Below are 26,024 nucleotides of genomic sequence, written 5' to 3' on the forward strand. Positions count from 1 at the left end.
GTTATTGTTATTATTATTATTGTTAGGTTAGGAGTTAGGGGGTGATATTAGGGTTAGGGGGTAATGTTAGGGGGAGGGTTGCCACCTATTCGGCATTCACCCGGACAGTTCATGTTTGGAATCATGCGTCCGGGTTTCAGACTGTCTGAGACCCGGACATATTATTCAGACTGGACTAAGTCTCCCCCTCCCCCTTCTTCTGCCTCTGAGTGAGTACACTAAGGTAAATCAGGGTTCTCAGAGCACCCCTTACATCAGTGTCCCCCTTTACACCAAAGGCCACAGAGCATCCCTTACATCAGAGTCCCCAGAGTTCCCCCTTACATCAGAGTCCTCTCCGTACACCAGAGCGTCCTTTACATCAGAGTCCCCAGAGTTCCCCCTTACATCAGAGTCCTCTCCGTACACCAGAGCGTCCCTTACATCAGAGTCCCCAGAGTTCCCCCTTACATCAGAGTCCTCTCCGTACACCAGAGCGTCCCTTATGTCAGAGTCCCCAGAGTTCCCCCTTACATCAGAGTCCTCTCCGTACACCAGAGCATCCCTTACATCAGAGTCCCCAGAGTTCCCCCTTACATCAGAGTCCTCTCCGTACACCAGAGCGTCCCTTATGTCAGAGTCCCTCGCTGCAAATGTGGCAAATCGCAACGTTCCTCAGAAGAAGCTCCGCCTCCTTTTTAAGCCATTAAGAAATCATCGCATCGGAAACGCCTCCCGCATTCTGCCCGCGATTCCAATCGTCTGGGTGTGTGAATGGAGCTTCACTTCCAATGATAATCGGGATAAATAGAGAGGGGGAGGGGAATCTTCCTAAAGGGGACATAGACAGCAATGAAAACTGACAGGGGGGTCTCATCCCTCCCCCCCTCCCTCCCCCCTCTCCCTCCATCCAATGCTAAAAGGTTTTGCCATTAATTATACTTTAATCATTTGCTTCACATCCGAGGCAAACATGAAATCCCCCCCCCCCCCCCGCCAAACACGACCCATTTCAGGGAATGGTGCCGCAGTCACCTTGGAAACGCGTGCGATGGGGCGGCGGGTCGCTACTTGCTTCACCTTCTCACCACCCTCTGAAAAGCCTTTCACTATGGGTGGCAAGGTGAGAGGGAGTCCCTGGGGGCCCCCGGGGGCCCCATTATCGCACATTCTGATTCTCTGTTTCTCCTCCCCGCAGTGTAATAAGACCGGAGGGGATTGCTTCTACCAGACGTACAGCTCGGGGGTGGACGCCGTCCAGGAGTGGTATCGCTTCCAGTATATAAATATCCTCGCCCGCGTTCCCAAGGATGCCGATGTCACCACTGAGCAGCTGGAAAACTTTATCCTCGCTTGTCGGTTCAATGAGGAGCATTGCATGCAGACCGGGTGCGTATGACGGAATTATTATTAGAAAACAGATCACCTAAAAATGTCGCAGCTTCGCCTCCCAGCATTCCACTAAAGAGCCCGGCGACCGCAGCCCGATATGAGCCGCCAACATCCATAATATACAGAGCAAGAGGCGGGGCATCCAGTGCCCAGGGCAACCATGCCAAACTGAGCCCCGCCCATGCGGAGTAAGGGGTGGGGCTAATGGCAGCACACTGAAACAGATAACATTACACACTCTAATATGGGACTGATAGTGATAGAAATACTTCAGCTTTAGTGTGAGGAGAAAATGTCCGTATTGGGTCTGGTATCTTTGCAGATGGGCAAGCCAACCGGTAACACAGAGAAGGGTAATGGCATTCCGTGCCTGCGTCTCTACATAACAAAGGGTAAAGGTCAGGGGGACAATCGAAGGAGCAGCCAACATGTTTCTAGAGAACTTCCCACTTCATCAGGGCATGAGACTGGCAATGTGAATGGGTTGGAGGTGAACTGGACTTTCCATGGGTGTGATAGAAGCACAAGTCTTGTCCACGGCTGGTTTGGCCTCCGGAACCCGATCACCCCCATCCACATCAATACCGGAAGATAAGATTGCAAGGCCAATAGGAAAACCTTGCAGGTCCGGCCAATAGGAAAACCTTCCAGGTCCGGCCAATAGGAAAACCTTGCAGGTGCGGCCAATGGGAAAACCTTGCAGGTGCGGCCAATGGGATAACCTTCCAGGTCCGGCCAATAGGAAAACCTTGCAGGTCCGGCCAATGGGATAACCTTGCAGGTCCGGCCAATGGGATAACCTTGCAGGTCCGGCCAATGGGAAAACCTTCCAGGTCCGGCCAATGGGATAACCTTGCAGGTCCGGCCAATAGGAAAACCTTGCAGGTCCGGCCAATGGGATAACCTTGCAGGTCCGGCCAATAGGAAAACCTTGCAGGTCCGGCCAATAGGAAAACCTTGCAGGTGCGGCCAATGGGATAACCTTCCAGGTCCGGCCAATAGGAAAACCTTCCAGGTCCGGCCAATGGGATAACCTTGCAGGTCCGGCCAATAGGAAAACCTTGCAGGTGCGGCCAATGGGATAACCTTGCAGGTGCGGCCAATGGGATAACCTTGCAGGTGCGGCCAATGGGAAAACCTTCCAGGTCCGGCCAATGGGAAAACCGTGCAGGTGCGGCCAATAGGAAAACCTTGCAGGTGCGGCCAATAGGAAAACCTTCCAGGTCCGGCCAATGGGATAACCTTGCAGGTGCGGCCAATGGGATAACCTTGCAGGAGCGGCCAATGGGATAACCTTGCAGGTGCGGCCAATGGGATAACCTTGCAGGTGCGGCCAATGGGATAACCTTGCAGGTGCGGCCAATAGGAAAACCTTGCAGGTGCGGCCAATAGGAAAACCTTCCAGGTCCGGCCAATGGGATAACCTTGCAGGTGCGGCCAATAGGAAAACCTTCCAGGTGCGGCCAATGGGATAACCTTCCAGGTGCGGCCAATAGGAAAACCTTCCAGGTCCGGCCAATGGGATAACCTTGCAGGTCCGGCCAATGGGATAACCTTGCAGGTGCGGCCAATAGGAAAACCTTGCAGGTGCGGCCAATAGGAAAACCTTCCAGGTCCGGCCAATGGGATAACCTTGCAGGTCCGGCCAATAGGAAAACCTTGCAGGTGCGGCCAATGGGATAACCTTGCAGGTGCGGCCAATGGGATAACCTTGCAGGTGCGGCCAATGGGATAACCTTGCAGGTCCGGCCAATGGGATAACCTTGCAGGTGCGGCCAATGGGATAACCTTGCAGGAGCGGCCAATGGGATGTGCGGCCAATGGGATAACCTTGCAGGTCCGGCCAATGGGATAACCTTGCAGGAGCGGCCAATGGGATGTGCGGCCAATGGGATAACCTTGCAGGTCCGGCCAATGGGATAACCTTGCAGGAGCGGCCAATGGGATGTGCGGCCAATGGGATAACCTTGCAGGTCCGGCCAATGGGATAACCTTGCAGGTGCGGCCAATGGGATAACCTTGCAGGTGCGGCCAATGGGATAACCTTGCAGGTGCGGCCAATGGGAAAACCTTGCAGGTGCGGCATAGTTTTCCATTTTCCTTAATGAATTCCCTACTTTGGATGTTCCCCTCCTCCACCTGTGAGATCCGTACGTCTCAGATTTAGTCCCCCTCCGGGAATCAGGGAACGTTTTGTATTCTATGAGCTTTTCTACCCGGAAATTAATCTTTTTCTTTCTCTGAATGCAGAAACTACACACATTTCCACCATCCCATCTACGGAAACTGCTACACCTTCAACCACAACCATTCCGAGAGCAGCACGTGGATCTCCTCCATGCCGGGGATAAAGAACGGTCAGTTCCCTTTCTAGAGTAACGTGAGCGACTTTTCCTGATGATTAGCGAGGATCTCCAGGAAAAATCTCATTGATCTCCTTCCTGGTGATCCTCGCAGCTTCTTCCAATAAATGCGATTTCCTGCAGAGGACTATCAATGCTGGAATTGCATCCCCCCCCCGGGGTGACCGGTCCATGTGGAGATGGGGGCTCCATTCACAAAGCTATAAAATACCGCCCATGAGTTTTTCAAAATGTTTTATGGCAAAAAAAAGAAAGCTACTAAAATACCGCGTGAGTATTTTACGAAGTCTTGCGGTATTTTACTACAGAAAACATTTAACGCCTGGCGCTAGTCGGCGTATTTATTAACAATAATAAATAGGCACAAAAAAGTGAGCGGCCGCCCGCGTCCTTCACAGACGAGTCCTCCGCTCCCCGCTGAGCGAAAAATAAAAAAATCCCGGCAATAAAATATTTAGAAATAAAACGTTGTGGGGTCCCCCCCCCCCAATACATATCGGGCCCTTCCAGTCTGGTATGGATTTAATTTAAATCAAAATGGCGTGGGTGCCCCCAAGATCCACACCAGACCCTTATCCATGCAAGCAACCCGGCAGGTCAGGAAAGGGAGAGGACAAGCGAGTGCCCCCCCCCCCTCCCCCTCCTGAACCATACCAGGCCACATGCCCCCGCCCCAAAGCACCTTTTGCCCTATGTTAATGGGGACAGGGGCCTCTTCTCCACAACCCTGGCCGGTGGGGGACTTTTTGGAACTGGAAGCCCCCTTTAACAAAGGGGCCCCCAGATCCCACCCCCCTATATGAATGAGTATGGGGTACCTAGTACATGGTACCCCTACTCATTGACTATAAAAAAGTTTTTGACAAGTCCCCGATGTAGATCCATTGTCAATCACCACGCCCACCGCACCGCTGGCACAAAAAAAAGAAAGAGCCGCTTGTGCTTGAAGGCTCCCGCCATCTTACAAAACTAAGGGACATGCTGGGCTAGTGAGGTCACAAGGGGGTGGGGTCACCTGGGGACATGCCCGAGTGACCCCGGTTTTAAGTTATCTATAAACTGTCAGACGACGGAGCTGTCAGATGGCAGGAGCCTACAGCACGAGTAGAATTTATTTTTTTTGGTTCACAGACCCCCACAACCACTGGCCAGGGTTGTGGGGAAGAGGCCCTTTTCCCCATCAACATGGAGACGAGGTGCTTTGGGGTGGTAAAAGAGCCCCCCTGCCCCAAAGCACCCCTCCATGTTAAGGGCATATGGCCTGGTATGGTTTGGATGGGGGAGGGGGGATGCTCCTCCCACACAGTCCTGTATGGGACCATCCTCCACTGGCTGTACTGTATAGAGCATTGGGGGAGGGGGAGCATTCACAAAAAAGGTAGCTTACAGGTGGAGCCGTCCTCTCTGATTGGTTACCTGTGCCATCCATTGTAAAGCCCAACTCCACACATCACCAGAATATTTCTACCCCTGGATGGCGTCCCCTCCGAATAGACAGAGTAGTGTTAGAACCCCTGCAAGGTTTTTTGTATCTTTATCATCTCATTTCACATTTTCTCCTTGTTGTATTTATTTGTTTCCAGTTCAAATTTTAAATTCCCTTTTAATTTCAATCATTTGGTTTGTTGAATTTTATTTTGGTTTCGTTACTATTGTGATTTGTAAATTCGGATACTTGAGGCCTCTTTCACACTGGGGCCTCTGCAGAGGCACTTTGCTGGCGGTATAGCCGCGGTGTCCCATTGATTTCAATGTGGAAGAGGGGTGGAGGAGGGGTAAACACGCCGCTCCAAAGGTGCGGCTGGCAGGACTTTTTTTCCCGTCCTGCTAGCGCACCGCTCCAGAGATCCTCGGGGGCCCCACACTGGAGAGACGGCTGTTTAGGGTCGCTTTGCAGGCGCTATTTTTAGAGTAATGACGCCTGGAAACCGCTCCAGTGTGAAAGGGGTCTTATGAAAAGTTCATCCGAATTTCGATGCGTAAGGAAACGCACAATAAGAAGTGTGTGCCGGGCCCCCAGGGGGGAAGGGCAGCGTCAGTATTTCCCCCAAATCCTCGGGGGGTCCGGAAAGGCCGTATAACAATGTTGTCCTTTCATGAACGATGTATTTTGCAGACTTTGTGTTTATGACGTTCTGATTGGTCGCACAATAAATCTTTTATCTTTGTAGGTTTGACGCTCGTCCTGCGCACCGAGCAGCACGACTACATCCCGCTCCTGTCCTCCGTTGCCGGGGCGCGGGTCCTGGTTCATGGGCACAACGAGCCGCCCTTCATGGATGACAGTGGCTTTAACATCCAGCCCGGGGTGGAGACCTCCATTGGCATGAGAAAGGTAGAGAACCAATCAGAATGCAATGTGCGATTGTCAAGCTTTGATGGTCTCCGGCCCTCCAGTTGTTCAGGAACTACAATTCCCATCATCCCTGTGAACCTCATGGGATGTGTAGTTCTGCAGCAGCTGGAGGGCCGTAGTTTGGAGACCCCTGGTCAGCATTCTGGGTATGGATTCCATGGTTCTGATTTGTGAAGTTGGGTCTGTAAGAGAAATCAGAGGTTTGCCGATGGCCCCTCCCCCATCTAATAATGGGCCGGTCCACATCCACATACAATGCTATTGGCTCAGAGAGCTACAAGGGTGTCACTGACAACCTCTTCATCCAATCCAGGAAGTGTCCCCCATTGGCCTCCCTTCTCCTTCCCGGCCCACCAGAGTCATCAGACTTGTCCTGTTACAGGGAGGTCTCAGGATTGTCCGTCATCTGGAGTCCCCACAACGTCCAATCACAGAGCGGCCCTCTAACACTCATCACAGAGCGACCCTCTAACACTCATCACAGAGCGACCCTCTAACACTCATCACAGAGCGGCCCTCTAACACTCATCACAGAGCGGCCCTCTAACACTCATCACAGAGCGACTCTCTAACACTCATCACAGAGCGGCCCTCTAACACTCATCACAGAGCGGCCCTCTAACACTCATCACAGAGCGGCCCTCTAACACTCATCACAGAGCGTCCCTCTAACACTCATCACAGAGCGACCCTCTAACACTCATCACAGAGCGTCCCTCTAACACTCCTCACAGAGCGGCCCTCTAACACTCATCACAGAGCGTCCCTCTAACACTCATCACAGAGCGGCTCTCTAACACTCATCACAGAGCGTCCCTCTAACACTCATCACAGAGCGGCCCTCTAACACTCATCACAGAGCGGCCCTCTAACACTCATCACAGAGCGGCCCTCTAACACTCATCACAGAGCGTCCCTCTAACACTCATCACAGAGCGGCCCTCTAACACTCATCACAGAGCGGCCCTCTAACACTCATCACAGAGCGTCCCTCTAACACTCATCACAGAGCGTCCCTCTAACACTCCTCACAGAGCGGCCCTCTAACACTCCTCACAGAGCGGCCCTCTAACACTCATCACAGAGCGTCCCTCTAACACTCATCACAGAGCGGCCCTCTAACACTCATCACAGAGCGGCCCTCTAACACTCATCACAGAGCGTCCCTCTAACACTCATCACAGAGCGGCCCTCTAACACTCATCACAGAGCGGCCCTCTAACACTCCTCACAGAGCGGCCCTCTAACACTCATCACAGAGCGTCCCTCTAACACTCATCACAGAGCGGCCCTCTAACACTCCTCACAGAGCGGCCCTCTAACACTCATCACAGAGCGTCCCTCTAACACTCATCACAGAGCGGCTCTCTAACACTCATCACAGAGCGGCCCTCTAACACTCGTCACAGAGCGGCCCTCTAACACTCATCACAGAGCGGCCCTCTAACACTCATCACAGAGCGGCCCTCTAACACTCATTACAGAGCGGCCCTCTAACACTCATCACAGAGCGGCCCTCTAACACTCATCACAGAGCGGCCCTCTAACACTCATCACAGAGCGGCCCTCTAACACTCATCACAGAGCGGCCCTCTAACACTCATCACAGAGCGGCCCTCTAACACTCATCACAGAGCGGCCCTCTAACACTCATCACAGAGCGGCCCTCTAACACTCCTCACAGAGCGGCCCTCTAACACTCATCACAGAGCGGCTCTCTAACACTCATCACAGAGCGGCTCTCTAACACTCATCACAGAGCGGCCCTCTAACACTCCTCACAGAGCGGCCCTCTAACACTCCTCACAGAGCGGCCCTCTAACACTCCTCACAGAGCGTCCCTCTAACACTCATCACAGAGCGGCCCTCTAACACTCATCACAGAGCGTCCCTCTAACACTCATCACAGAGCGTCCCTCTAACACTCATCACAGAGCGTCCCTCTAACACTCATCACAGAGCGGCCCTCTAACACTCATCACAGAGCGGCCCTCTAACCCTCATCACAGAGCGTCCCTCTAACACTCATCACAGAGCGGCCCTCTAACACTCATCACAGAGCGGCTCTCTAACACTCATCACAGAGCGGCCCTCTAACACTCATCACAGAGCGGCCCTCTAACACTCGTCACAGAGCGGCCCTCTAACACTCATCACAGAGCGGCCCTCTAACACTCATCACAGAGCGGCCCTCTAACACTTATCACAGAGCGGCCCTCTAACACTCGTCACAGAGCGTCCCTCTAACACTCCTCACAGAGCGGCCCTCTAACACTCATCACAGAGCGGCCCTCTAACACTCATCACAGAGCGGCCCTCTAACACTCATCACAGAGCGGCCCTCTAACACTCATCACAGAGCGGCCCTCTAACACTCATCACAGAGCGTCCCTCTAACACTCATCACAGAGCGTCCCTCTAACACTCATCACAGAGCGACCCTCTAACACTCCTCACAGAGCGTCCCTCTAACACTCATCACAGAGCGTCCCTCTAACACTCATCACAGAGCGTCCCTCTAACACTCATCACAGAGCGTCCCTCTAACACTCATCACAGAGCGGCCCTCTAACACTCATCACAGAGCGGCCCTCTAACACTCATCACAGAGCGGCCCTCTAACACTCATCACAGAGCGTCCCTCTAACACTCCTCACAGAGCGTCCCTCTAACACTCATCACAGAGCGACCCTCTAACACTCATCACAGAGCGTCCCTCTAACACTCCTCACAGAGCGTCCCTCTAACACTCATCACAGAGCGGCCCTCTAACACTCATCACAGAGCGGCCCTCTAACACTCCTCACAGAGCGACCCTCTAACACTCATCACAGAGCGTCCCTCTAACACTCCTCACAGAGCGTCCCTCTAACACTCATCACAGAGCGTCCCTCTAACACTCCTCACAGAGCGGCCCTCTAACACTCCTCACAGAGCGGCCCTCTAACACTCATCACAGAGCGGCCCTCTAACACTCATCACAGAGCGTCCCTCTAACACTCATCACAGAGCGGCCCTCTAACACTCCTCACAGAGCGGCCCTCTAACACTCATCACAGAGCGGCCCTCTAACACTCATCACAGAGCGTCCCTCTAACACTCATCACAGAGCGTCCCTCTAACACTCCTCACAGAGCGGCTCTCTAACACTCATCACAGAGCGGCCCTCTAACACTCATCACAGAGCGTCCCTCTAACACTCATCACAGAGCGTCCCTCTAACACTCCTCACAGAGCGGCCCTCTAACACTCATCACAGAGCGGCCCTCTAACACTCCTCACAGAGCGACCCTCTAACACTCATCACAGAGCGGCCCTCTAACACTCATCACAGAGCGGCCCTCTAACACTCATCACAGAGCGGCCCTCTAACACTCATCACAGAGCGGCCCTCTAACACTCCTCACAGAGCGACCCTCTAACACTCATCACAGAGCGTCCCTCTAACACTCCTCACAGAGCGTCCCTCTAACACTCATCACAGAGCGGCCCTCTAACACTCATCACAGAGCGGCCCTCTAACACTCATCACAGAGCGTCCCTCTAACACTCATCACAGAGCGTCCCTCTAACACTCATCATAGAGCGTCCCTCTAACACTCATCACAGAGCGGCCCTCTAACACTCATCACAGAGCGTCCCTCTAACACTCATCACAGAGCGTCCCTCTAACACTCATCATAGAGCGTCCCTCTAACACCCATCACAGAGCGGCCCTCTAACACTCCTCACAGAGCGGCCCTCTAACACTCCTCACAGAGCGTCCCTCTAACACTCATCACAGAGCGTCCCTCTAACACTCATCACAGAGCGGCCCTCTAACACTCATCACAGAGCGGCCCTCTAACACTCATCACAGAGCGGCCCTCTAACACTCATCACAGAGCGTCCCTCTAACACTCATCACAGAGCGGCCCTCTAACACTCCTCACAGAGCGGCCCTCTAACACTCATCACAGAGCGGCCCTCTAACACTCATCACAGAGCGGCCCTCTAACACTCATCACAGAGCGGCCCTCTAACACTCATCACAGAGCGGCCCTCTAACACTCATCACAGAGCGTCCCTCTAACACTCATCACAGAGCGGCCCTCTAACACTCCTCACAGAGCGGCCCTCTAACACTCCTCACAGAGCGGCCCTCTAACACTCCTCACAGAGCGACCCTCTAACACTCCTCACAGAGCGTCCCTCTAACACTCCTCACAGAGCGTCCCTCTAACACTCATCACAGAGCGTCCCTCTAACACTCCTCACAGAGCGGCCCTCTAACACTCCTCACAGAGCGGCCCTCTAACACTCATCACAGAGCGTCCCTCTAACACTCCTCACAGAGCGTCCCTCTAACACTCCTCACAGAGCGGCCCTCTAACACTCATCACAGAGCGTCCCTCTAACACTCCTCACAGAGCGGCCCTCTAACACTCCTCACAGAGCGGCCCTCTAACACTCATCACAGAGCGTCCCTCTAACACTCATCACAGAGCGGCCCTCTAACACTCATCACAGAGCGTCCCTCTAACACTCATCACAGAGCGTCCCTCTAACACTCATCACAGAGCGTCCCTCTAACTCTCATCACAGAGCGGCCCTCTAACACTCATCACAGAGCGGCCCTCTAACACTCATCACAGAGCGGCCCTCTAACACTCATCACAGAGCGTCCCTCTAACACTCATCACAGAGCGTCCCTCTAACACTCATCACAGAGCGTCCCTCTAACACTCATCACAGAGCGGCCCTCTAACACTCATCACAGAGCGTCCCTCTAACACTCGTCACAGAGCGGCCCTCTAACACTCATCACAGAGCGTCCCTCTAACACTCATCACAGAGCGGCCCTCTAACACTCATCACAGAGCGTCCCTCTAACACTCATCACAGAGCGGCCCTCTAACACTCCTCACAGAGCGTCCCTCTAACACTCCTCACAGAGCGGCCCTCTAACACTCCTCACAGAGCGTCCCTCTAACACTCATCACAGAGCGGCCCTCTAACACTCCTCACAGAGCGGCCCTCTAACACTCCTCACAGAGCGGCCCTCTAACACTCCTCACAGAGCGTCCCTCTAACACTCATCACAGAGCGACCCTCTAACACTCATCATAGAGCGGCCCTCTAACACTCATCACAGAGCGGCCCTCTAACACTCATCACAGAGCGACCCTCTAACACTCATCATAGAGCGGCTCTCTAACACTCATCACAGAGCGGCTCTCTAACACTCATCACAGAGCGGCCCTCTAACACTCATCACAGAGCGGCCCTCTAACACTCATCACAGAGCGGCCCTCTAACACTCATCACAGAGCGGCCCTCTAACACTCATCACAGAGCGTCCCTCTAACACTCATCACAGAGCGTCCCTCTAACACTCATCACAGAGCGGCTCTCTAACACTCATCACAGAGCGTCCCTCTAACACTCATCACAGAGCGTCCCTCTAACACTCATCACAGAGCGGCCCTCTAACACTCATCACAGAGCGGCCCTCTAACACTCCTCACAGAGCGGCCCTCTAACACTCCTCACAGAGCGGCCCTCTAACACTCCTCACAGAGCGGCCCTCTAACACTCGTCACAGAGCGTCCCTCTAACACTCATCACAGAGCGGCCCTCTAACACTCCTCACAGAGCGGCCCTCTAACACTCCTCACAGAGCGGCCCTCTAACACTCATCACAGAGCGGCCCTCTAACACTCATCACAGAGCGTCCCTCTAACACTCATCACAGAGCGTCTCTCTAACACCCATCACAGAGCGGCCCTCTAACACTCATCACAGAGCGGCTCTCTAACACTCGTCACAGAGCGGCCCTCTAACACTCCTCACAGAGCGGCCCTCTAACACTCCTCACAGAGCGTCCCTCTAACACTCATCACAGAGCGTCTCTCTAACACCCATCACAGAGCGGCCCTCTAACACTCATCACAGAGCGGCTCTCTAACACTCGTCACAGAGCGGCCCTCTAACACTCGTCACAGAGCGGCCCTCTAACACTCATCACAGAGCGTCCCTCTAACACTCATCACAGAGCGTCCCTCTAACACTCATCACAGAGCGGCCCTCTAACACTCATCACAGAGCGGCCCTCTAACACTCCTCACAGAGCGGCCCTCTAACACTCATCACAGAGCGGCCCTCTAACACTCATCACAGAGCGTCCCTCTAACACTCCTCACAGAGCGGCCCTCTAACACTCATCACAGAGCGGCCCTCTAACACTCATCACAGAGCGTCCCTCTAACTCTCATCACAGAGCGTCCCTCTAACACTCATCACAGAGCGGCCCTCTAACACTCCTCACAGAGCGGCCCTCTAACACTCATCACAGAGCGGCCCTCTAACACTCCTCACAGAGCGTCCCTCTAACACTCCTCACAGAGCGTCCCTCTAACACTCATCACAGAGCGTCCCTCTAACACTCCTCACAGAGCGGCCCTCTAACACTCGTCACAGAGCGTCCCTCTAACACTCATCACAGAGCGGCCCTCTAACACTCATCACAGAGCGGCCCTCTAACACTCATCACAGAGCGTCCCTCTAACCCTCATCACAGAGCGTCCCTCTAACACTCATCACAGAGCGTCCCTCTAACACTCATCACAGAGCGTCCCTCTAACACTCATCACAGAGCGTCCCTCTAACACTCATCACAGAGCGTCCCTCTAACACTCATCACAGAGCGTCCCTCTAACACTCATCACAGAGCGTCCCTCTAACACTCATCACAAAGCGTCCCTCTAACACTCATCACAGAGCGGCCCTCTAACACTCATCACAGAGCGTCCCTCTAACACTCATCACAGAGCGGCCCTCTAACACTCCTCACAGAGCGGCCCTCTAACACTCCTCACAGAGCGTCCCTCTAACACTCCTCACAGAGCGGCCCTCTAACACTCGTCACAGAGCGTCCCTCTAACACTCCTCACAGAGCGGCCCTCTAACACTCATCACAGAGCGTCCCTCTAACACTCATCACAGAGCGTCCCTCTAACACTCATCACAGAGCGTCCCTCTAACACTCATCACAGAGCGTCCCTCAAACACTCATCACAGAGCGTCCCTCTAACACTCATCACAGAGCGTCTCTCTAACACTCATCACAGAGCGGCCCTCTAACACTCATCACAGAGCGGCTCTCTAACACTCATCACAGAGCGGCCCTCTAACACTCATCACAGAGCGGCCCTCTAACACTCATCACAGAGCGTCCCTCTAACACTCATCACAGAGTGTCCCTCTAACACTCATCACAGAGCGTCCCTCAAACACTCATCACAGAGCGTCCCTCTAACACTCATCACAGAGCGTCTCTCTAACACTCATCACAGAGCGGCCCTCTAACACTCATCACAGAGCGGCTCTCTAACACTCATCACAGAGCGGCCCTCTAACACTCATCACAGAGCGGCCCTCTAACACTCATCACAGAGCGGCCCTCTAACACTCCTCACAGAGCGTCCCTCTAACACTCATCACAGAGCGTCCCTCTAACACTCCTCACAGAGCGTCCCTCTAACACTCCTCACAGAGCGGCCCTCTAACACTCCTCACAGAGCGTCCCTCTAACACTCCTCACAGAGCGGCCCTCTAACACTCATCACAGAGCGTCCCTCTAACACTCATCACAGAGCGTCCCTCTAACACTCATCACAGAGCGTCCCTCTAACACTCATCACAGAGCGTCCCTCTAACACTCATCACAGAGCGTCCCTCTAACACTCATCACAGAGCGTCCCTCTAACACTCCTCACAGAGCGGCCCTCTAACACTCATCACAGAGCGGCCCTCTAACACTCGTCACAGAGCGTCCCTCTAACACTCATCACAGAGCGGCCCTCTAACACTCATCACAGAGCGTCCCTCTAACACTCATCACAGAGCGTCCCTCTAACACTCATCACAGAGCGTCCCTCTAACACTCATCACAGAGCGTCCCTCTAACACTCATCACAGAGCGGCCCTCTAACACTCATCACAGAGCGGCCCTCTAACACTCATCACAGAGCGTCCCTCTAACACTCATCACAGAGCGGCCCTCTAACACTCATCACAGAGCGGCCCTCTAACACTCATCACAGAGCGTCCCTCTAACACTCGTCACAGAGCGTCCCTCTAACACTCGTCACAGAGCGTCCCTCTAACACTCATCACAGAGCGGCCCTCTAACACTCCTCACAGAGCGGCCCTCTAACACTCGTCACAGAGCGGCCCTCTAACACTCATCACAGAGCGTCCCTCTAACACTCGTCACAGAGCGTCCCTCTAACACTCGTCACAGAGCGTCCCTCTAACACTCATCACAGAGCGGCCCTCTAACACTCCTCACAGAGCGGCCCTCTAACACTCGTCACAGAGCGGCCCTCTAACACTCATCACAGAGCGGCCCTCTAACACTCATCACAGAGCGGCCCTCTTCTCTTTCTCTCTCCCCCCCCCCCCCTAACGACAGATTGCCAATAAAGATACAGCTCTGCGAACAACGCTCTGCGGGCAACGCTCTGCATACAACACTCTGCGGGCAACGCTCTGCATACAACACTCTGCGGGCAACGCTCTGCGGGCAACGCTCTGCGGGCAATGCTCTGCAGGGCAACGCTCTGCGGGCAATGCTCTGCATACAACACTCTGCATACAATGCTCTGCGGGCAACGCTCTGCATACAACACTCTGCGGGCAATGCTCTGCAGGGCAACGCTCTGCGAACAACGCTCTGCGGGCAATGCTCTGCATACAACACTCTGCATACAACGCTCTGCGGGCAACGCTCTGCGAACAATGCTCTGCAGGCAATGCTCTGCATACAACACTCTGCGGGCAATGCTCTGCGGGCAACGCTCTGCATACAACGCTCTACGGGCAATGCTCTGCATACAACACTCTGCGAACAACGCTCTGCGGGCAACGCTCTGCATACAACGCTCTGCGGGCAACGCTCTGCATACAACGCTCTGCAGACGCTTCCTGAAGAATGGCCGCATTCAGAGAGATTTCTGTATATAAACGGCGGCAGAAATTGCGAGTTTTCCGGCGTCCCTTCCGCCCAATCCTGGGAAGAAGATTAGGAGAAGGGGGAGGGGCATTTGGTAATCTCTTTCACATATGACTCCACCCACCCGCTTCCTGTGAGCCCAGGTCTGTATAATCCATTTGTATTTTTTTTGTACGCAGGAAACAATCAGCCGTTTGGGCGGAGACTACAGCGATTGTTCTGAAGATGGCGGCGATATTGACGTGAAGAATTTGTTTAACAGTGACTATACGCAACAGGTAATGTATAAGTTGTATCTGTTTATCTGCAGCACTCTCTCCCCTACAGCCATTTAATGTCCAGAATTGACTCGGCATTTCTGAGCTTCAGAAGGCAGGGGGCGGGGATCTGATGTCACACACTGCACAGCATAGAGCAGAGTGTAATCTGAGACCTGAGTGGAGGGAATGTCCAATTTTTGTTCAATGAGCCGCCTAACGCAACGCACATCAAGACAGGACTGTGTGACCATCGGGGGCCTTCCTAAACTGCCTTGGGGGGGGGGGGGGGGGGGCGGCATGTCCTTGAGATAGCTCCACCCCCACCTAGTGCTCATGGGTTGGCTTTGGCTGATCGTGAGGCGAATGGCCTTTTGGGTGGGTGGACTTGAGTGTTCCTTACCCCCGTCAGGAGTTTGTTGACCCCAGGGAGGGAGGGGTCAGGGGGGTGTCCTCCCGCTTTGGGAGGGGACTATATGACCCTAAATGCACCTTTTTGCTCACTTTTGGTGTTTTATTGCACCGCGGGGGCGGGGCTCAAAACAAATCATTAGATTAGAAATGTGGGGGATGGGGAGATCAGACCGAACGCTTCATCAGTGACTAATAATCGCCTTCTGAAGGGCCCAAAGAACCCGGCTAAGGGGGGGGGGAGCATTCCGAGGGGAGAGAAACCCCCCCCCATATGAAGGGCCCAAAGAACCCGGCTAAGGGGGGGGGAGCATTCCGAGGGGAGAGAAACCCCCCCCCCCATATGAAGGGCCCAAAGAACCCGGCTAAGGGGGGGGGGAGCATTCCGAGGGGAGAGAAACCCCCCCCCCCCCATATGAAGGGCCCAAAGAACCCGGCTAAGGGGGGGGGGGGCATTCCGAGGGGAGAGAACCCCCCCCCCCCCATATGAAGGGCCCAAAGAACCCGGCTAAGGGGAGGAGCATTCCGAGGGGAGAGAAACCCCCCCCCCCCCATATGAAGGGCCCAAAGAACCCGGCTAAGGGGAGGAGCATTCCGAGGGGAGAGAAACCCCCCCCCCCCATATGAAGGGCCCAAAGAACCCGGCTAAGGGGAGGAGCATTCCGAGGGGAGAGAAACCCCCCCCCCATATGAAGGGCCCAAAGAACCCGGCTAAGGGGGGGGAGCATTCCGAGGGGAGAGAAACCCCCCCCCCCATATGAAGGGCCCAAAGAACCCGGCTAAGGGGAGGAGCATTCCGAGGGGAGAGAAACCCCCCCCCATATGAAGGGCCCAAAGAACCCGGCTAAGGGGAGGAGCATTCCGAGGGGAGAGAAACCCCCCCCCCCATATGAAGGGCCCAAAGAACCCGGCTAAGGGGAGGAGCATTCCGAGGGGAGAGAAACCCCCCCCCCCCATATGAAGGGCCCAAAGAACTCGGCTAAGGGGAGAGAAACCCCCCCCCCCCCATATGAAGGGCCCAAAGAACCCGGCTAAGGGGAGGAGCATTCCGAGGGGAGAGAGCCCCCCCCCATATGAAGGGCCCAAAGAACCCGGCTAAGGGGGGGGAGCATTCCGAGGGGAGAGAACCCCCCCCCCATATGAAGGGCCCAAAGAACCCGGCTAAGGGGGGGAGCATTCCGAGGGGAGAGAAACCCCCCCCCCATATGAAGGGCCCAAAGAACCCGGCTAAGGGGGAGGAGCATTCCGAGGGGAGAGAACCCCCCCCCCCATATGAAGGGCCCAAAGAACCCGGCTAAGGGGGGGGAGGAGCATTCCGAGGGGAGAGAACCCCCCCCCCATATGAAGGGCCCAAAGAACCCGGCTAAGGGGGGGAGCATTCCGAGGGGAGAGAACCCCCCCATATGAAGGGCCCAAAGAACCCGGCTAAGGGGAGGAGCATTCCGAGGGGAGAGAAACCCCTCCCCCATATGAAGGGCCCAAAGAACCCGGCTAAGGGGAGGAGCATTCCGAGGGGAGAGAACCCCCCCCATATGAAGGGCCCAAAGAACCCGGCTAAGGGGAGGAGCATTCCGAGGGGAGAGAAACCCCTCCCCCATATGAAGGGCCCAAAGAACCCGGCTAAGGGGAGGAGCATTCCGAGGGGAGAGAAACCCCCCCCCCATATGAAGGGCCCAAAGAACCCGGCTAAGGGGGGGAGCATTCCGAGGGGAGAGAACCCCCCCCCCCCCATATGAAGGGCCCAAAGAACCCGGCTAAGGGGGGGAGCATTCCGAGGGGAGAGAAACCCCCCCCCCATATGAAGGGCCCAAAGAACCCGGCTAAGGGGAGGAGCATTCCGAGGGGAGAGAAACCCCCCCCCATATGAAGGGCCCAAAGAACCCGGCTAAGGGGAGGAGCATTCCGAGGGGAGAGAAACCCCCCCCCCATATGAAGGGCCCAAAGAACCCGGCTAAGGGGAGGAGCATTCCGAGGGGAGAGAAACCCCCCCCCATATGAAGGGCCCAAAGAACCCGGCTAAGGGGGGGAGGAGCATTCCGAGGGGAAAGAAACCCCCCCCCCATATGAAGGGCCCAAAGAACCCGGCTAAGGGGAGGAGCATTCCGAGGGGAGAGAAACCCCCCCCCCCATATGAAGGGCCCAAAGAACCCGGCTAAGGGGAGGAGCATTCCGAGGGGAGAGAAACCCCCCCCCATATGAAGGGCCCAAAGAACCCGGCTAAGGGGAGGAGCATTCCGAGGGGAGAGAACCCCCCCCCCATATGAAGGGCCCAAAGAACCCGGCTAAGGGGAGGAGCATTCCGAGGGGAGAGAAACCCCCCCCCCATATGAAGGGCCCAAAGAACCCGGCTAAGGGGGGGAGGAGCATTCCGAGGGGAAAGAAACCCCCCCCCCCATATGAAGGGCCCAAAGAACCCGGCTAAGGGGGGGTTCTCTCCCCTCGGAATGCTCCCCCCCTTAGCCGGGTTCTTTGGGCCCTTCATATGGGGGGGGGGGGGTTCTCTCCCCTCGGAATGCTCCTCCCCCTTAGCCGGGTTCTTTGGGCCCTTCATATGGGGGGGGGGGTTTCTCTCCCCTCGGAATGCTCCCCCCCTTAGCCGGGTTCTTTGGGCCCTTCATATGGGGGGGGGGGGGGTCTCTCCCCTCGGAATGCTCCTCCCCTTAGCCGGGTTCTTTGGGCCCTTCATATGGGGGGGGGGGGGTTTCTTTCCCCTCGGAATGCTCCTCCCCCCCTTAGCCGGGTTCTTTGGGCCCTTCATATGGGGGGGGGGTTTCTCTCCCCTCGGAATGCTCCTCCCCTTAGCCGGGTTCTTTGGGCCCTTCATATGGGGGGGGGGTTTCTCTCCCCTCGGAATGCTCCTCCCCTTAGCCGGGTTCTTTGGGCCCTTCATATGGGGGGGGGTTTCTCTCCCCTCGGAATGCTCCTCCCCTTAGCCGGGTTCTTTGGGCCCTTCATATGGGGGGGGGGGTTTCTCTCCCCTCGGAATGCTCCTCCCCTTAGCCGGGTTCTTTGGGCCCTTCATATGGGGGGGGGTTCTCTCCCCTCGGAATGCTCCTCCCCTTAGCCGGGTTCTTTGGGCCCTTCATATGGGGGGGGGTTTCTCTCCCCTCGGAATGCTCCCCCCCCTTAGCCGGGTTCTTTGGGCCCTTCATATTCCGAGGGGAGAGAAACCCCCCCCCCCATATGAAGGGCCCAAAGAACCCGGCTAAGGGGGGGAGGAGCATTCCGAGGGGAGAGAACCCCCCCCCCCATATGAAGGGCCCAAAGAACCCGGCTAAGGGGGAGGAGCATTCCGAGGGGAGAGAACCCCCCCCCCCCCCATATGAAGGGCCCAAAGAACCCGGCTAAGGGGAGGAGCATTCCGAGGGGAGAGAACCCCCCCCCCCATATGAAGGGCCCAAAGAACCCGGCTAAGGGGAGGAGCATTCCGAGGGGAGAGAAACCCCCCCCCCATATGAAGGGCCCAAAGAACCCGGCTAAGGGGAGGAGCATTCCGAGGGGAGAGAAACCCCCCCCCCCCATATGAAGGGCCCAAAGAACCCGGCTAAGGGGGGGGGGAGCATTCCGAGGGGAGAGAAACCCCCCCCCCCCCATATGAAGGGCCCAAAGAACCCGGCTAAGGGGGGGAGCATTCCGAGGGGAGAGAAACCCCCCCCCCCCATATGAAGGGCCCAAAGAACCCGGCTAAGGGGGGGGGGAGCATTCCGAGGGGAGAGAAACCCCCCCCCCCATATGAAGGGCCCAAAGAACCCGGCTAAGGGGGGGAGCATTCCGAGGGGAGAGAGACCCCCCCCCCCCCATATGAAGGGCCCAAAGAACCCGGCTAAGGGGGAGGAGCATTCCGAGGGGAGAGAAACCCCCCCCCCCCATATGAAGGGCCCAAAGAACCCGGCTAAGGGGGGGAGCATTCCGAGGAGAGAGAAACCCCCCCCCCATATGAAGGGCCCAAAGAACCCGGCTAAGGGGGGGAGCATTCCGAAGGGAGAGAAACCCCCCCCCCCCATATGAAGGGCCCAAAGAACCCGGCTAAGGGGAGGAGCATTCCGAGGGGAGAGAAACCCCCCCCCCCATATGAAGGGCCCAAAGAACCCGGCTAAGGGGGGGAGCATTCCGAGGGGAGAGAACCCCCCCCCCCCCATATGAAGGGCCCAAAGAACCCGGCTAAGGGGGGGGGAGCATTCCGAGGGGAGAGAAACCCCCCCCCCCCATATGAAGGGCCCAAAGAACCCGGCTAAGGGGAGGAGCATTCCGAGGGGAGAGAAACCCCCCCCCATATGAAGGGCCCAAAGAACCCGGCTAAGGGGGAGGGGCATTCTGAGGGGAGAGAACCCCCCCCCCCCATATGAAGGGCCCAAAGAACCCGGCTAAGGGGGAGGAGCATTCCGAGGGGAGAGAACCCCCCCCCCCCATATGAAGGGCCCAAAGAACCCGGCTAAGGGGAGGAGCATTCCGAGGGGAGAGAAACCCCCCCCCATGAAGGGCCCAAAGAACCCGGCTAAGGGGGGAGGAGCATTCTCAGAGGGGAGAAACCCCCCCCCCCATATGAAGGGCCCAAAGAACCCGGCTAAGGGGAGGAGCATTCCGAGGGGAGAGAACCCCCCCCCCCCATATGAAGGGCCCAAAGAACCCGGCTAAGGGGGGGGAGGAGCATTCCGAGGGGAGAGAACCCCCCCCATATGAAGGGCCCAAAGAACCCGGCTAAGGGGGGGGAGGAGCATTCCGAGGGGAGAGAAACCCCCCCCCCATATGAAGGGCCCAAAGAACCCGGCTAAGGGGAGGAGCATTCCGAGGGGAGAGAAACCCCCCCCCATATGAAGGGCCCAAAGAACCCGGCTAAGGGGGGGAGCATTCCGAGGGGAGAGAAACCCCCCCCCATATGAAGGGCCCAAAGAACCCGGCTAAGGGGGGGAGCATTCCGAAGGGAGAGAAACCCCCCCCCCCCATATGAAGGGCCCAAAGAACCCGGCTAAGGGGGAGGAGCATTCCGAGGGGAGAGAACCCCCCCCCCCCATATGAAGGGCCCAAAGAACCCGGCTAAGGGGAGGAGCATTCCGAGGGGAGAGAAACCCCCCCCCATGAAGGGCCCAAAGAACCCGGCTAAGGGGGGAGGAGCATTCTCAGAGGGGAGAAACCCCCCCCCCCCATGAAGGGCGCAACTCCGGAACCAGGGGCCAGCCGTCTCCGGAAGGAATTGTCCCGGAGAATGTAAAGTGCTGCATACATTGTCAGGGCCACCATCAGGGGGGTACAGGCATTACACCTGGAAGGGGCCGATGGGCCCCAGGGCCCCCCGCTTATTATCTCACGTCAGGAGAGAGGAGATTACACTTGTTTTTTTCATTTATGCTCGGGGGGGGGGGGGGGGGCTGCCTAAAGCCCTGGCACTAGTGGGTGTCATGTGACCAGTGGGTGTCATGTGACCAGTGGGTGTCATGTGACCAGTGGACAAATAGACGGAACACTTCGCAGTCACTCCAGAGATTAGTAAATGAGGTGAACATCCAATCACATGCAAGGAAAGTAAAAAAAAAACAGCATTTTTTCTTGCAGACGATTGGATGAAGTCAGCAGAGCTTCCCCTCATGTACTAATCTTTGGAGGAACTTTCCTTAGAAAATGATCCCGAATCCCAGCACAGCCCATCACACAAAGAGATCGGCGTCCGCGGCACGAACCTTTGCGGGGGACCTCTGGGTGCGCGGATCAGGCGGGGGGGGGACCTCTGGGCGCGCGGATCAGGCGGGGGGGGGGGAACCTCTGGGTGCGCGGATCAGGCGGGGGAAGGTCCTATGGGTGCGGGGATCAGGCGGGGGGGGGGACCTCTGGGTGCGGGGATCAGGTGGGGGGGACCTCTGGGTGCGCGGATTAGGCGGGGGGGGACCTGTGGGTGCGCGGATCAGGTGGGGGGGACCTCTTGGTGCGCGGATCAGGTGGGGGGGGGACCTCTGGGTGCGCGGATCAGGTGGGGGGGACCTCTGGGTGCGGGGATCAGGTGTGGGGGGGGACCTCTGGGTGCGCGGATCAGGCGGGGGGGGACCTCTGGGTGCGCGGATCAGGTGGGGGGGACCTCTGGGTGCGCGGATCAGGCGGGGGGGGACCTCTGGGTGCGGGGATCAGGCGGGGGGGGGACCTCTGGGTGCGCGGATCAGGCGGGGGGGGGACCTCTGGGTGCGCGGATCAGGTGGGGGGGGACCTCTGGGTGCGCGGATCAGGCGGGGGGGGGACCTCTGGGTGCGCGGATCAGGCGGGGGGGGACCTCTGGGTGCGGGGATCAGGCGGGGGGGGACCTCTGGGTGCGCGGATCAGGTGGGGGGGGGACCTCTGGGTGCGCGGATCAGGCGGGGGGGGACCTCTGGGTGCGCGGATCAGGCGGGGGGGGGACCTCTGGGCGCGCGGATCAGGCGGGGGGGGACCTCTGGGTGCGCGGATCAGGTGGGGGGGGGCCCTCTGGGTGCGCGGATCAGGCGGGGGGGGGACCTCTGGGTGCAGGGATCAGGCGGGGGGGACCTCTGGGTGCGGGGATCATGTGGGGGGGGGACCTCTGGGTGCGCGGATCAGGCGGGGGGGGACCTCTGGGTGCGGGGATCAGGCGGGGGGGGGACCTCTGGGTGCGGGGATCAGGTGGGGGGGGACCTCTGGGTGCGGGGATCAGGTGGGGGGGGGGACCTCTGGGTGCGCGGATCAGGCGGGGGGGGACCTCTGGGTGCGCGGATCAGGTGGGGGGGGGACCTCTGGGTGCGCGGATCAGGTGGGGGGGGGACCTCTGGGTGCGCGGATCAGGCGGGGGGGGGACCTCTGGGTGCAGGGATCAGGTGGGGGGGGGCCCTCTGGGTGCGCGGATCAGGCGGGGGGGGGGACCTCTGGGTGCGCGGATCAGGCGGGGGGGACCTCTGGGTGCGGGGATCAGGCGGGGGGGGACCTCTGGGTGCGGGGATCAGGCGGGGGGGGACCTCTGGGTGCGGGGATCAGGTGGGGGGGACCTCTGGGTGCGCGGATCAGGTGGGGGGGGGGACCTCTGGGTGCGCGGATCAGGTGGGGGGGACCTCTGGGTGCGCGGATCAGGTGGGGGGGATCTCTGGGTGCGCGGATCAGGTGGGGGGGACCTCTGGGTGCGCGGATCAGGTGGGGGGGACCTCTGGGTGCGGGGATCATGTGGGGGGGGGACCTCTGGGTGCGCGGATCAGGCGGGGGGGACCTCTGGGTGCGGGGATCATGTGGGGGGGGGACCTCTGGGTGCGCGGATCAGGCGGGGGGGGACCTCTGGGTGCGGGGATCAGGCGGGGGGGGGACCTCTGGGTGCGGGGATCAGGTGGGGGGGGACCTCTGGGTGCGGGGATCAGGTGGGGGGGACCTCTGGGTGCGCGGATCAGGTGGGGGGGGGGGCCTCTGGGTGCGCGGATCAGGTGGGGGGGACCTCTGGGTGCGCGGATCAGGTGGGGGGGATCTCTGGGTGCGCGGATCAGGTGGGGGGGACCTCTGGGTGCGCGGATCAGGCGGGGGGGACCTCTGGGTGCGCGGATCAGGCGGGGGGGACCTCTGGGTGCGCGGATCAGGCGGGGGGGACCTCTGGGTGCGCGGTTCCTCTATCCGGGGTGATATTTCCGGTGAGGGTTCCGCACACTTCCTCTTTCCTGGTATCTCTGTCACTCTCTTGCACAATCGTCCCGCGATCCCGCCTTCCGATCCCGCCTTCCGATCCCGCCTTCCGATCCTTCCACTTCCACTTCTCCAATCTCCTCTCAACAGAAGAACGATGCTTTATGAGAAAATAGAAAGTTTCACCACTTCTGGAAGATTTACCCCCCTTCATGACCAGGCAATTTTTGTGATGCAGCCCTGCGTTACTTTAACTGACAATTGCGCGGTCGTGCGACGCTCTATACAAATAAAATGGACGTCCTTTTTTCTCTTTTGGTGATTATCGATCACTTTCCCTAAAAAAAAAGTCACTTTTCATAATTACTGATCAGCACTGATGGGCGCAGATTGGTGACACTGATTGGCGCAGATTGGTGTCGCTGATGGGCGCAGATTGGTGTCGCTGATGGGCGCAGATTGGTGACACTGATGGGCGCAGATTGGTGACACTGATGGGCGCCGATTGGTGACACTGATGGGCGCCGATTGGTGACACTGATGGTGACACTGATGGGCGCAGATTGGTGACGCTGATGGGCGCAGATTGGTGTCGCTGATGGGCGCAGATTGGTGTCGCTGATGGGCGCAGATTGGTGTCGCTGATGGGCGCAGATTGGTGACGCTGATGGGCGCAGATTGGTGACGCTGATGGGCGCAGATTGGTGACGCTGATGGGCGCAGATTGGTGACGCTGATGGGCGCAGATTGGTGACGCTGATGGGCGCAGATTGGTGTCGCTGATGGGCGCAGATTGGTGTCGCTGATGGGCGCAGATTGGTGTCGCTGATGGGCGCAGATTGGTGTAGCTGATGGGCGCAGATTGGTGACGCTGATGGGCGCAGATTGGTGATGCTGATGGGCGCAGATTGGTGTCGCTGATGGGCGCAGATTGGTGTCGCTGATGGGCGCAGATTGGTGACGCTGATGGGCGCAGATTGGTGACACTGATGGGCACAGATTGGTGTCACTGATGGGCACAGATTGGCATCACTGATGGGCACTGCTGGGGCTGCCCTGATTACCTGTACAGAGCTCTGATCTGATTGGTTCTCCTCTCACGCTGTCAGGCGAGGAGACACAATAAATGGCAGTTCTGTGTTTACATGCGATCGCCTGTGATTGGACAGAGAGCGGGGTTGCGCCGTGTCACATTGCGGGATCGGTGACACTGGGGTGATGTCATATGACGGGATCCAGTCCGCCATCATTTTCCCATACGGGGGAGGGGAGGAGATTACATTTCACCATATGAAATGGATAAAGATCTGATGTGTGTAATGTTGTATGACTGACTAATTGTCATTCAAAGTGTGACAGCGCTGAAAGCTGAGAATTGGCCTGGGCAGGAAGGGGGAGGGGAGTGTCTGGTATGGGGGGGGGGGCAGGGAGGGGAGTGTCTGGTATTGGAGGGCAGGAAGGGGGAGGGGAGTGTTCGGTATGGAAGGGGGAGGGAAGTGTCTGATATGGGAGGGCAGGAAGGGGGAGAGTCCGGCATTGCGGGGGGGGGCAGGAAGGGGGAGGGGAGTGTCTGGTATGGGGGGGGCAGGAAGGGGGAGGGGAGGGTCCGGTATGGGAGGGCAGTAAGGGGGAGGGGAGTCTCCGGTATGGGGGGGGCAGAAAGGGGGAGGGGAGTGTCTGGTATGGGGGGGCAGGAAGGGCAAGGGGAGTGTCTGGTATTGGAGGGCTGGAAGGGGGAGGGGAGTGTCCAGTGTTGGGGGGCAGGAAGGGGAAGAGGAGTGTCTGGTATGGGGGGGGAGTGTCCGGTATTGGAGGGCAGGAAGGGGGAGGGGAGTGTCCGGTATGGGGGGGGGGCAGGAAGGGGGAGGGAAGTGTCCGGTATTGGGGGGCAGGAAGGGGGAGGGGAGTGTCTGGTATGGGGGGGGCAGGAAGGTGGAGGGGAGGGTCCGGTATGGGAGGGCAGGAAGGGGGAGGGGAGTGTCTGGTATGGGGGGGCAGGAAGGGGTGGGGGAAGTGTCTGGTATGGGGGGGGCAGGAAGGGGGAGGGGAGTGTCTGGTATGGCGGGGGCAGGAAGGGGAGTGTCCGGTATTGGGGGGCAGGAAGGGGGAGAGGAGTGTCTGGTATGGGGGGGGCAGGAAGGGGGAGGGGAGTGTCCGGTATTGGGGGGCAGGAAGGGGGAGGGGAGTGTCTGGTATGGGGGGGCAGGAAGGGGGAGGGGAGTGTCTGGTATGGGGGGGGGCAGGAAGGGGGAGGGGGGTGTCTGGTATGGGGGGGCAGGAAGGGGGAGGGGAGTGTCTGGTATGGGGGGGGCAGGAAGGGGGAGGGGAGTGTCTGGTATGGGGGGGCAGGAAGGGGGAGGGGAGTGTCTGGTATGGGGGGGGCAGGAAGGGGGAGGGGAGTGTCCGGTATTGGAGGACAGGGGAGGGGAGTGTCCGGTATGGGGGGGCAGGAAGGGGGAGGGGAGTGTCTGGCATGGGAGGGCAGGAAGGGGGAGAGTCCGGCATTGCAGGGGGGGGGCATGAAGGGGGAGGGGAGTGTCTGGTATGGGGGGGGCAGGAAGGGGGAGGGGAGGGTCCGGTATGGGAGGGCAGGAAGGGGGAGGGGAGTCTCCGGTATGGGGAGGGCATAAAGGGGGAGGGGAGTGTCTGGTATGGGGGGGCAGGTAGGGCAAGGG

General features: G+C 57.9%; 1 protein-coding gene across 3 annotated transcripts in view; it reads left to right on the top strand.

Moving 5' to 3' along the window:
• Positions 1-26,024, top strand: part of LOC120921894 (amiloride-sensitive sodium channel subunit alpha-like) — a 119,660-nt gene that overhangs the window by 83,304 nt on the left and 10,332 nt on the right. For all 3 annotated transcript variants that reach the window (XM_040334393.1, XM_040334395.1, XM_040334394.1), the window contains exons 4-7: positions 1,178-1,368; positions 3,622-3,728; positions 5,906-6,069; positions 15,265-15,363. In XM_040334393.1, coding sequence (XP_040190327.1) covers positions 1,178-1,368; positions 3,622-3,728; positions 5,906-6,069; positions 15,265-15,363 — 561 coding nt within the window. The remainder of the gene's footprint in view (positions 1-1,177; positions 1,369-3,621; positions 3,729-5,905; positions 6,070-15,264; positions 15,364-26,024) is intronic.

The sequence above is a fragment of the Rana temporaria genome (genome assembly GCF_905171775.1).
Source record: "Rana temporaria chromosome 8 unlocalized genomic scaffold, aRanTem1.1 chr8y, whole genome shotgun sequence".
Taxonomy (NCBI): Eukaryota; Metazoa; Chordata; class Amphibia; order Anura; family Ranidae; genus Rana; species Rana temporaria.